We start from the raw sequence: 11,879 nt of genomic DNA, 5'->3' as shown, positions 1-11,879 counted from the left end.
GAAAGGGCCTGCAGTGGCACTGTGCTGAGGACATGCTAGGGCAGGATAACACTGTGTGTTCCCGTAAGTATTGGCAGAGTCAGCTGTGCATGTCACTGGCTCCTGGTTCCTAGTGTAGCAGACAAGCAGTGCAGCCGGGAGGAGGCATGTCCCTTTGGGCAGTCCTACAGAGTGTGGGGGACCCAAGCAGCACAGAGGGGCCTATCTCAGGGCCTGCTTGACATGAATACCGTGAAACATGGGGCTGTGGGCAGTTTTTGCAAAGTGCAAGTAGCCTCGTCTTGTGAATATTAAAGGAGCTCACATATGCCCTCTTATCCTGCGTGCTTTATGTGGCGTGCCTCCTTTAGCCTCAGGAGCCCTATGAGGTGTGCACTCATCACCTTTACCTTGCAGAAGCAGAATCAGAAGCAGAGCCCCAGTATCTTCCCAGCTGTGGCTGCCAGATAGCCTCCAGTCTTCTGGTGGGCACTGCCCGCCCTCCTTGAGCACCACTGGAATCCTGGGGCCCTATATCACAGGGATCTTGACTGATCCCTAATCTAGTCTCTTCTCTAACTGGGGACCATAGTGGGACCCTCCAGTCCCATACACTGATGCTGGAGGGTCACTGATGAACCTGCCCAGGTGTGGGAGTCAGGCAGGGAGGAAGCATTAGCCATGTAACCTGGCTTTCTGTCTCAGAACTGTGCTGACATTCCATAGAGGTGACAGTGTTGACAGGTATTTGGGGAACACCGGTTTTCCTTCCAGTATATTTGTCCCTGTTTATTCAAAAAGTGGTAAATATTTGATTGTCATCCTGGCTTATTTAAACAGGAAAAAAAATGTCGGTAGTCTAGAATTTTGGTACATTTCAAATATATTTTATTAAGTTTCTTTTTGTCTTAGAAAGAATATGAACCCTGCATGCAGTGCTAATGGTTTCTGACATTTACATAGCATACAACAACAGTACAATGCGGCATACACTGAAGGGGCAGTGTGTGCAGGGGCATTCTTAAGAGATATTTACAAAGGAAAGGGCCATAGTCATCTTAGCTTTCAAAAGAGGGCTGCACTGTTTAACATTGAAGAATTACGCGGGGATGGCTTTAGTACTGCATGCTCCATTGTAGTGAGGGAAAGAAAGATGCTTTGAAGGTTCTCCCTCATCAATAGAATATATCCGTAGCTCTATACTCTGTGTGTATTTGTATATTTTTAAGTTTGCTCCTAAGGGTTTTGCTAACAATGTTAGAAATTTCATGTGCTTCTGAAGCATTAACTATTGAAGGAGTGAACTTTCACAAACCCTTGGGTTGAAGAGAAGATCCAAACCATTCCTTAAGTACCGTTTGCTTTGCCATCCCAGGATCTTGGAAATGTTTCCTAGAGTGTGTAAAAATTAACCAGGGGGATGAGCAGTCAAACTCGAGGTGCTTATAAAGCTCGGATGTATAGTAATGTCTGGACAAATACAAAAAAGCATTTTTTACAAAGGAAAGGCATGAGTTTCCAGCTTTTCAGTAAAAAGCAGCCTGTGATGAAATCTGGAGTGCAAGAGAGATGGGTCTCACATCTGGAAGCCTTTTGCACACAACTATAAAATGTAAAAAGTGACCCTTGGTAAAAAGTGCTGTGTAACAATATATAATCTGTGTCTTATGCCTGTGAGAAAGAAGGTTTTTTGTGTGTTTAATTTGCATAGTCCTTTGCTGTCTCCCAACGGGTATGATGCTTTCCCATCTGGGGTTTTCACCCTATTCTTCGTAGACCCTGGGAAGAAAAAAAAACACCCAAGTAAGTGGCTCAGGACATGACTTGGGCAGTGCATAACTGGTGGTTCTCTCCTTCATTCTTGTCTTTGGCAGTACCCCTCCCAGGACTGCAGGAGCCTGGGAGAAGTGGGGAACATCTCAAAGCATCACAGGGACCACAAAAGCTCACCTTTGACCTTCTAAACAGCCTCCACCTCTGTAGTCATCATATCCTCAAAACTCTATGAAGCAAACCCCCTCTGTATATGAGGAACCTGAGGCACGAGAGTCTCATGGATATTGGATGTCAGTGGTGGGAAGGAGTTCTGTCTCCAGCATGGGCAGAGGTGGGGGGAGGGGGGAAGAGGCATCTCCTCCCTCAATTTAGGGTTGTGATTTTCTTTGTATTTTTCCCAAAGAATGTCTGTCCTCTGGAAAAACACCAGTTGTAGAGGCAGCTGCCTTAAGACTGAAGAGTGTGTAGTGGGGCTGGGACTGTCATGCAGGCCTGTGGCTCCAGATCACATCCTCTGGTAGTTAACAGGCCTGTGTGCATTCACAAGCTGACTTTCCCCCTCACCTCCCAAGCCATCTCTAAGTATTTTAATCCCTTCTCTTCTGCTCCGTGGCTGCTGTGGGGTTGCACTTCACACTCAGACAACCCATTGCTCCCTCTGCCTATTATCTGATTTCTGAGTAAGACCACTTAATTGTGCATTGAAATCAAATGCCTGCTGTTGCTGTTGCTGCCAGTGGCAGCTGGAAGAGCTCTGGGCCCTGAGGTGCTTGGCACTCTGAGGTCTCGACCCCAAGTGGTGGGCTGGCCTGCTGTCCTCTCCTTCCTCTATCTTAGGTTTAGCATATTCTCTCCCTCCCTTCCTCCCTCCCTCCCTCCCTCCCCCTCGCCCTCCCCCTCTCCCTCCCCCTCGCCCTCCCCCTCTCCCTCTCCTTCTCTGTCTCTCTGCAAAGAGGACTTCAAGATAGTTCCCTTATCTCCATTCTACATTTATGGAGGCATTTTCAACCTTTTACAGGGGGAGGGAGGGTGGGGAAGACAAGGGAATGCCCCCTTCCTTTCCTAAGATACCTCAGTATTCCAAGAAAGGGATTAACTTATTTTGTAATGAGTGATGGAGTTCTGGGAATAGAAGTGCCCTCACTGCTCTCATCATTGGAATTTGCAGAAATAAGAAGGTCAGGGCTGCATGGATCCATGCCTGCCTCCTCTTCATCAAAGCTGTGGCCTAGGTGGAGGGGTGAGGGATAAGTACTCCTAAAAAGAGGCCTGAGTATCTCCCAGCAGTCCAGCGAAGACATTCTCAACCCTTCCATGAACTGGCCCTGAGGTTAGCCTCTTTATACTTTTGATGACACAGGGCCTGGGGCATGACAGTGGATGAGACAGGATGCTGCTTTTGCCACGTGAGCTGCCCTGATCAGAAAGAGGGCTTCATTCCCATCAGACTTGTAGAAAATAATATCCCACTCTCATCATTTTCTATTTCAAGCAACTGCAGATGAGGCAGTTTTGGAGGCAGCTCAAAAGATTCAGGTACTGGGATTATACCCAAGTGTCAACTATAGGGGAGCTGTTCACAGGCTGAGCTTGGTGTAGAAGGAGCACAGGGACCAGAGGTAGGGCGGGAGAAGGTGACACTGGGAAGCCTGGCTTTCTTCCCTGTGCTCCTGAGAGTCACTCCCTATCCACACTTAGACTTGGTTTCCTCCTCTCCCGAATGAGGTGCTGGCACCAGCTCCTGGGAAACTCAGCTGTGCAAGTGAGCATGCACGTGTGTGTGTGTGTGTGTGTGTGTGTGTGTGTGTGTGTGTGTCCATGGCTGTGCAGATACAGGTGTAAACAGACTCTGAGTGTGCAAGGACAGGTCTGCTCCGGGATAGGCTCACCTTTATGTGGTAAAGGAGAACCAGGAACTTGCCTCCCCTCTGCAGCCAGACATAGGACCCCAGGAGATCAGAGCTGTGAAACCCTATCTTCTGATTATAGGGAAACAAAACCCAGAGGGGTAGGGGTCTGGTTCAGGGCTTAGTTGGTCTGGCTACTGCTGCCCCTGAGGTTAAGAGTAGCTCTGATTTTAAAGGGTTAAACCCTATGTCTCCCTGCACCTGCATGGGAAGGAATTTATCAGTTTTCTGGGCAGCATGGGAGAATCTATTGTTGGCAGGGAGTCATTCTTATCATCTTGTTATTGTACCTACAGTTTTATAATTAATAAACCCAGTCACTTAAGTGGTCATGTTTCACCCCATAAGAATCACAGAGAGAGCTGTGCCAGGTGCTCACTCAGCCTTGGACAGAGGGAAACCCAGAGTCGTATAGCTTAAGTTATTTAAATAAGGAGAGGAATTAAGACTGTAACATAAAATTTAAAGTGAAACAAACATTAGTTCATAAAAGGATACATTCTTGATGCTTATAGCTGTCTAAGACAGCAATAGCCCGCTTTAAGTGGTAAGTTCCTCATCCTTGGGGGTATATAAGCAGTGTCTGGGTATCTGCATGCTGTGGTGATTGTGATGGGCGTTCACCCATTAAACATGGCTAGAGGACCTACAAGGGGTCCAGAATCTGGGGACGAAGGGGAGGAAAGTGAGGCATACCTGCGCTTCTCGTTCCAGGCATTGTACCACTTGATGAACCTCTTGGTGCTCTGCAGCTTGGGGTGCAGGCAGTGCTCCTGACCCCGGTATCTGGACACGCTTTTGGTGGTGATGCTGAAATGGAGTGGGATAGGGTAGAGGATTGAGGAACCTGAATGATAGCCCCTTAGTGTGGCCTGTGGGTTGCCCTGGCCTGTCCCAATAAGGGCACTGAGAGACTGTGGCCTCCTCCCTTCTTTCAAAGGAACCTACCTATATGTTCACTCCCTGGCTGGCTCTCTGGAAGATTCGGGTTGTCCCCTTAATCTCTGACTCCATATTAGGGTCTAAACTTCTAATGAGTGATCGGCTTTCACTTTTCCCCCTGGAGCTCTCAGAGTGTGGGATAATGTCTCCCCATCCTCCACCCCCCTCCGCTCCCACCTGCATGCAGGGTGTTGTCTACAGGGCTCAAACCTCCCTTGGAGAACAGCTCCTAAGAACCTGAGGTTTAGAGGTGGAGAGTGCTAATGCCAGCCAGGTATGCATGACAAGACCTCTTTTCTTGGGTTTGAGTTGCTCCACAGCAGGGCTTGGACGTGCTCTGCACACACTGTGGTCTCCATCTGATCCTTCAAACCCCAGTTCTCCCCAACCCTCTGCAGATTATCTCAGGACTGTTGATCCTGAAGCTAAGTCTTGTTGGCCTTGAAGCCCAATGTTGTTCCTGAGCTTGAAGTCCCAGCTGCCTCACCCTTGGACAGAAAAATAAGACCTCTCTTCAGATCTCTGTCAGCCAAGAGAGAAGCAGGTGGCATTGTATAGATGGTAGGGCTTGGGTCTGAATCCCAGATCTGTCTGTGAGACCTTGGGCAACCTTTCTGATTCCAGTTTGCTCATCTGCAAAATGTGTATAATAGTAGGACCTACCTCTTAGGATTATTGGGATGACTAAAGGACATAATTTATGCAAAGTGTCTAGCATCTGGTAGATGCATAATGAATAGTTATTGTTATTAGTGATTGTCATGGAAGATGAGGTAGCCACAGAAAGAAGCCTTAGTATAGGAGCTCCAGCCTGGAGGGGGAGGCAAGACTGCTGCCCAGAACTGCTATGCCCTTCTCAGCCAGGGCTGGGCCATGGTGGCAGGAGTTAGAAGGGAGCTTCTGGGTGGGGGAGGAAGAATGCTGTTCAAGAATTAGGGACCACCTAGGAGACATAGAAAAGTGGAAGGTGAGAAGTGAGGATGTCACTCCCTGAGAGATCACCTGGGGAGGACTCAGGTGCTCAGGGATTGGAGGTGGTGGGGGAAGGAGGGGTAGTTGGGGGTCCGAGTGGGAAGAGCAGGAAGGGAGGGAGAGAGGTCAGCTAATTCCTGAAGATCCCCAAAGATAAAGGGTTATGGCTTATATGCCAAGTTCTAGAAGGGATCAGAGTCTCTATGAACTGAGTCTCTTATTGATGGGAGAGGAAGTTAAATCTTGCCGCCAGAATGAGGGCAGAGTATTTGTGGGCCAGCTGTTCTCTCCCCGCTTCTGTGCTCTGCGTTTCCAGGGCCCCCACCACTGCCTAAACGTCCTGGGGGCAGAGATGGGTCTTCCACTGATGCTGGATGACTGGGCCCTGACTTCGCTGGCCCTCTTTATGAGGGGCCTGTCACTTCCCATTAAAGGGGCTTGTGCCTCCTTTAATGTCTGGAGCATGGGGCCAGGCTTCAGAGTGGAGTCTGGTCATTCTCCTCCCCTGTGGTACCTAATCACTCTGCAGGAATTTAGCCCATGCATTGCCTGCAATGTTGCTCTTGCACTTGCAGTAAAAGGACATGGTAAAGCCTGAGAAAAATTCCTTTTCAGGTCAGTGTGCAGGCTCAGAATTCCAAGTCTGGAGACCTGAAGGTTGGGGAGCAGGAGAGTATGCTCAGCCCTCAACCACAGGTTCAAGTGCTCTGTCACAATACTGGGACTATGAAAATTGGTTGTGGGGTGAAGACATGAGGATTTCTGCCTCCAGCAATTACTCAGAAATTCTGGGTCCTGCGTCCCTCTCCTCAGTGGTTCTAGGGTGCCAAGGGTTTTGGCAAGATGTCAATGGACATATGACACAAATTGGTCTTTCTAGAATCTGGACTTTCCTGGACCCTTCTCCGTGCAAGGACTCCCACTTACAAAGCAGGCAGCATCCCTCCCCCGCCCATCAGAGATTTCTGGGTGACTCAGGGTGAGCTGCAAAACTTGCTTTTGTTCAGCCTGTGTGGCTGAAAACCTGCTTTGGCAAAAAGTACTGGCCCTTCGTCTGATCTAGAGAATCTTAGAAGCTTGAGGGGAGTGGACTTCCAGCCCTTCAGGGATGGGGGTGGTTCTGGGTGTGGAACAGAGGCTTAGGAGAGGGTGACTGCATGTGGATCTCATGAGGCTCCTACAAGTTTTCACAAGGCTGCGTACAGCCTTCTCATGCACTTGCCTGTCAGTTTCCTCACTATTCTCAAAAGTTTAGCCAGGAAAAAGAACAGGCCTATTGACTAGTGTTCTGTCCTTTCAAGATGTCATTGTACCCCCCACTCTTCTTCTCCTCCCCTGAAAGGTCTCAGCAACTGGACTTGGTGTGTGGAACATTTTTCAGCACTTTGAGGACTGCTAACTTAATTTGCAATGTCCCTATCATTTTTCAGTACCCAAGCTGTGAGCTGAAGGGTTTCAGCTCCTGTGATCTCTGGCCCCCACAAAAAGAATTTTCTGGCTGTTGTTCTGGACCTGGCTCCATAAAGGAAGGGGCAAGGCAAAGGGGCAGGGGCAAGAGGTTAATTTAAGTGCCCAGGAAGAAGGCAGTGGGGTTCAGCCCAGGCCATTGGTTCTCGGAATTCCCTTCCCTTCAGACCCACTCTGCAGCCTCCAGGTAGCAGTGGGGAGTGGGGACTGCCTTTGCAGACTGTGGCCTTTGGGCCAGTGGGGCCAGTGGGGGAAGGCACTTGCCCAGACTGAGAATAGTATGTGCCCTGTTTCTGGGGAGGAGGAGAGGGGCAGTGGTCCGTGGCAGATATTTATTTGATAGCTGTTTTGCCAAGGGCTCCCTTCCTGGTCAAAAGCATATCGATGGGGAAGCAGTGGTGCTGGCCTCAAATGGTTAACTGGGAAGGCAGAGGAGCAAGGAAACTCAGTGTTCTCTCTGCCCCAGTTTCAAAGATATTTCCCACATCCCCACCAAGCAGAGCTCCAGCCACGTGGCACATTAACCCCGGCAGAGCCCTCCCCACAGGCTCAGGGACCTACAGGAGTCCAGCTGGAGAAGGGAGAGTGAGGGATCATTCTCAAAATGAAATTGCTAGAAGCTGAAAACTGGCCATCCATGGGCCCCTGATTGGAAAAAGGCTCTGAAAGGAGGTTCTGAGGACTTAGGGCAATGTTTACTTTAATCCTCTCTCCAGTAATAGGAAGGCAGCACACCTCATAGTTCCGGTGCAAATTCAGTAGTTCTGGGTGTACTTTGAGTGCTTTCAAGCTGGGTGTTGTTCTAAGTTGGCACAGGGGAGCCATTTAACCCTTCGTCACCCTAGAAAGTTGGGCAGTGCAAACACAGGGCTAGCCATTTGAATCCTAGCAAGGGTGAACTGGGAGAGGCTGTTCCCGGAGCACAGGACAGTGACCCTCTTTCCAAACTCTCTTCCAGACTGTTGCACAGCGCCCTCAGGACTCACTGGACAACTACAAAGGCTCTGCCAAGGCCCTGCCAAAGGTGGAGAGATGTTTGTTAGCCTGACCCAGCCCCACGCTATGCCCCTGCACCAGGTTAAGAGCAGCACACACAAGCTTGGAACGGGAACTCACATAACCATCTTCTCCTCGCAGTGCGGGTACTTTGGCTTCATCTCCAGCTTCTTCACATCGCTGTAGCGGATTTTGGGCCCCTTCCGGGAGCACTTGCATTTGGACCCTGCGAAAGAGTGCCCAGGGGCCGCTCAGTTGCGGGCAGGGTCTCTTGCCCTTCCACGCCCTCGGTGCCCAACTCAGAACCCTGGATCTCACCACACCTAGCATTTGGCGTTTGGGTTCCCCAGAACGGGACAGAAGGGAGACAGAGGACCTTCTGGCACTCACCGTCCACTCCCGCGGCGCACAGAGCCAGAAGCAGCAGGAACAGAGCAGCGGTCAGGAGCCTCATGCTGGTCAGAGGGGCACTGTGCTCGCGGTGCGGGAGCAGGGACAAGGGGAGGGCGCCCGCCCTTCCGTGCAATGGCCCGGAGACACTGCCGGCTCCGCTTTTCTCTGTGCCCCGAGAGCGCTCCCAGCTCCTCTCGGCTCCTCTCGGTCCGCTGCGTGCGGCCCCGCTGCGGCCGTCGGTGGGTGCCTCTTTCGCTGAGCTCCGCTCTGGGCTCGGCGTTCCCTCTACAGCCTCCCTCCTCCCGCGCAGGCCTCTTTTAAATCCGCTCTTGCCCTCGCAGAGAGGGAGCTCATTAATATGCAGAACCATTCCGTGACTCACTGAGATTTCTTAACACGGTGGGGGGAGGAGACCATCTTAGCCCGCCCACCCCAAACCTCATGCAGCGCACATACTCCCAGTCATGAACACACACACATTTGCACAGTTATCCGCTACCCGCGCTCCCACACACTCCTGCACACACTTGCACACCCAAACTCCAGCACGTGCACACACAGCCAGTACCCTGGCTCCACTGGACAGTTGAGAGGCTGCTTAAGGGCACTGCTTTTCTGGTTTGCTTGGTTCCCTCTGGCCAGACTGACCTGCTCTTTTGAGCGAATGGGAGACCCAGACCTGTGGCCCAGATCTTCTGAGAAGAATTGACAGAGTTTTGGGGCAGGTGCCAGGTATGAGTACCAGTGGGCCTAACTCCTAGGGTGTGAGCAGTCCCTGTTGGGCCAGCAGCCCTGGTGGCCAGAGCACAAGGCCTGGTTGGAGGGAGGTTGCCATAGGTTGTATAAAAGCAAAACCCTCACCTGTGGTCACTGGAGCTGGCTCAGAGAGTATATGTGTGAGAGGTTTGATCACTTTTAGAGGAAGGCTTCCTAAAGTGGGTATGTGGCCCCTGGCTGTGCCAGCTGTCTGCGGGTGGGGAGAACCAGGCAGGGATTCCTCACTGTTAATACCGTTCTTACAAAGCCATGCAGAGGCCCAGTAGGGAGATATGACCATGATAACCATCTGGATGAAGTCCATGTTCCAGACATTGTGCCAGGCTGTGTGGTGCATTGGTAGGGGACCAGGGATGGCTACAGAAGTTCCTGTTGCATTACTCACCAGTGCAAGTGAGTTCACCACTATAGGCCTTCCTTTCATTCTGGAAAGTGACAAGTAGTCACAGTACTTGTCATAGGGCAGCTGTGAGAGCTACAAAAAATCAGACATATAAAGTGTATAACAGAATGCTTGGCCAGTAGCGGGTACTCAGGAAATTTTACTTATTGGTATCATTATCATATAGATATATATTTTATTTTGCCTCTTACAAGTCCCCTTTCAAATGGGTATTTTAATTGTTTATTTGACAGGCATGGAAACAGGCTCAGAGAGAAGAAATAACTTCTTAGAATCACATAGTCAGGAAGTAGGTGGCTAGGCCAGGAGGGACCCTAGTATACCAGTATGTGGCTGCAGAACTGGAGTTTTGTCCGTGGGCCACCTGACCTCCCTCAGGCATTTGTGAAGTGCTTCTTTGATAGACCCAGCAACAGGATGGAGCTTCTTAGGCTTCGAGGGTCCCTGGGCTCGCCAGGGCAGAAGCTGCCAGAATCTTTCAGTTCACACAGCTCTGTGCTCTTAGCCCAGCAGCTTCCTAGGGGCAAAAGTGCCCAGAGGAGATCCTGGGGGGATGGAATAGAATAGACAGGCTGATGAGGGACAGAGTGGGAAGAATCTGTGTTGTCTCTCCCCAGTTGGGGAGCCTTGGCTTCCTTGTGGGGAAGCTGAGCTATGAAGAGCCAGCAATGCCTGTGAGCTGGCTTCAGGCCATGTCCTGAGTCCTATGCAAGCAGTTGTGTACCTATACTTAAAGCAAGGCCAACAACTGGACACTTGGATTATGCAGAGGATAAGTGCAAGGGACTTATTTTTGGGATTTATATTAATTTAAAAAAATATTTTTAGTGGATTTTAGAGAGAGAGGGAAAGAGAGAGAATGCTTGTACAAGAAAAGAAACATTGATGTGAGAGAGAAACATCAATTTCTGCCTCCTGCACGCCCCCTACCAGGGATTGGGCCTGCACCTGGTCATGTACCCTGACTAGGAATCAAACAACCAACCTTTCAGTGCATGGGACAATGCTCAACCAACTGTGGCAGGGCCATTTATGTTAATTTCTGAAATTTAAAATTATTTTTTCTTTTTTTAAAATATTTTTTATTGATTAAGATATTACATCTGTGTCTTTATCCCCATGTTATCCCCTACCCCCCCCCCCCACCCCCGCTCATACCCTCCTCCCCTCCCCCCCGTTGTCCATGTCCATTGGTTAGGCCTATATGCTTGCATATAAGTCCTTTGGTTGATCTCTCCCCCTTACCCCCACCCTCCCCTACCTTCCCTCCAGGGCCCGACAGCCCAATCAATGCCTCTCCGTCTCCTGATCAGTCCTTGTTCATCAGTTTATGTTGTTCATTATATTCCACAAATGAGTTGAGATCATGTGGTATTTATCCCTTAAAGAATATCCTTCAGCCGAAACCGGTTTGGATCAGTGGATAGAGTGTCGGCCTGCGGACTGAAAGGTCCCAGGTTCGATTCCGGTCAAGGGCATGTACCTGGGTTGCGGGCACATCCCCAGTAGGAGATGTGCAGGAGGCAGCTGATCGATGTTTCTCTCTCATTGATGTTTCTAACTATCTCTCTCCCTTCCTCTCTGTAAAAAAATCAATAAAATATATTAAAAAAAAAAAAAAGAATATCCTTCAGCATTTCATATAATCCTGGTTTGGTGGTGATGAACTCCTTTAGCTTTTCCTTATCTGTGAACCTCTTTATCTGACCTTTAATTCTGAATGATAGCTTTGCTGGATAAAGTAATCTTGATTGTAGGTTCTTGGCAGTCATCACTTTGAATATTTCTTGCCACTCCCTTCTGGCCTGCATGGTTTCTGTTAAGAAATCAGCTGACAGTCGTATGTGTACTCCCTTGTAGGTAACTGACTGTCTTTCTCTTGCTGCTTTTAAGATTCTCTCTTTGCCTTTTGCCCTTGGCATTTTAATTATGATGTGTCTTGGTGTGGTCCTCTTTGGATTCCTTTTGTTTGGGGTTCTCTGCGCTTCCTGGACTTGTAAGTCTATTTCTTTCATCAGGTCGGGGAAGTTTTCTGTCATTATTTCTTCAAATAGGCTTTCAGTATCTTGCTCTCTCTCTTCTTCTGGCACCCCGATAATTTGGATGTTGGTACGTTTGAAGTTGTCCCAGAGGCTCCTTACATTATCTTCATATTTTTGGATTCTTTTTTCGTTTTGCTTTTTCCAGATGGGTGTTTTTTGCTTCTTCATATTTCAAATCTTTGACTTGATTCTTGGGATCCTCTCATCTGCTGTTGGATCTCTGTA

At 49.4% G+C, this 11,879-nt stretch overlaps 1 protein-coding gene across 1 annotated transcript; it reads right to left on the bottom strand.

Annotated features, from left to right (window-relative positions):
* Window positions 1–844: 844 nt before the first annotated feature.
* On the bottom strand, window positions 845–8,743 carry CXCL14 (C-X-C motif chemokine ligand 14). Its single transcript, XM_070417159.1, has 4 exons — window positions 8,430–8,743; window positions 8,160–8,265; window positions 4,359–4,472; window positions 845–1,758 (listed from the first exon to the last, which is right to left on the bottom strand). The coding sequence occupies exons 1-4, from the start codon at window positions 8,491–8,493 to the stop codon at window positions 1,743–1,745; spliced, it is 300 nt and encodes a 99-aa protein (XP_070273260.1). The 5' UTR covers window positions 8,494–8,743; the 3' UTR covers window positions 845–1,742.
* Window positions 8,744–11,879: the final 3,136 nt, after the last annotated feature.

This window comes from Myotis yumanensis, unplaced genomic scaffold (genome assembly GCF_028538775.1).
Source record: "Myotis yumanensis isolate MYYU_CA2020_CCGP unplaced genomic scaffold, mMyoYum1.0.hap1 SCAF_5, whole genome shotgun sequence".
NCBI classification, from domain to species: Eukaryota; Metazoa; Chordata; class Mammalia; order Chiroptera; family Vespertilionidae; genus Myotis; species Myotis yumanensis.
This window is presented reverse-complemented; position numbering and strand designations above follow the sequence as displayed.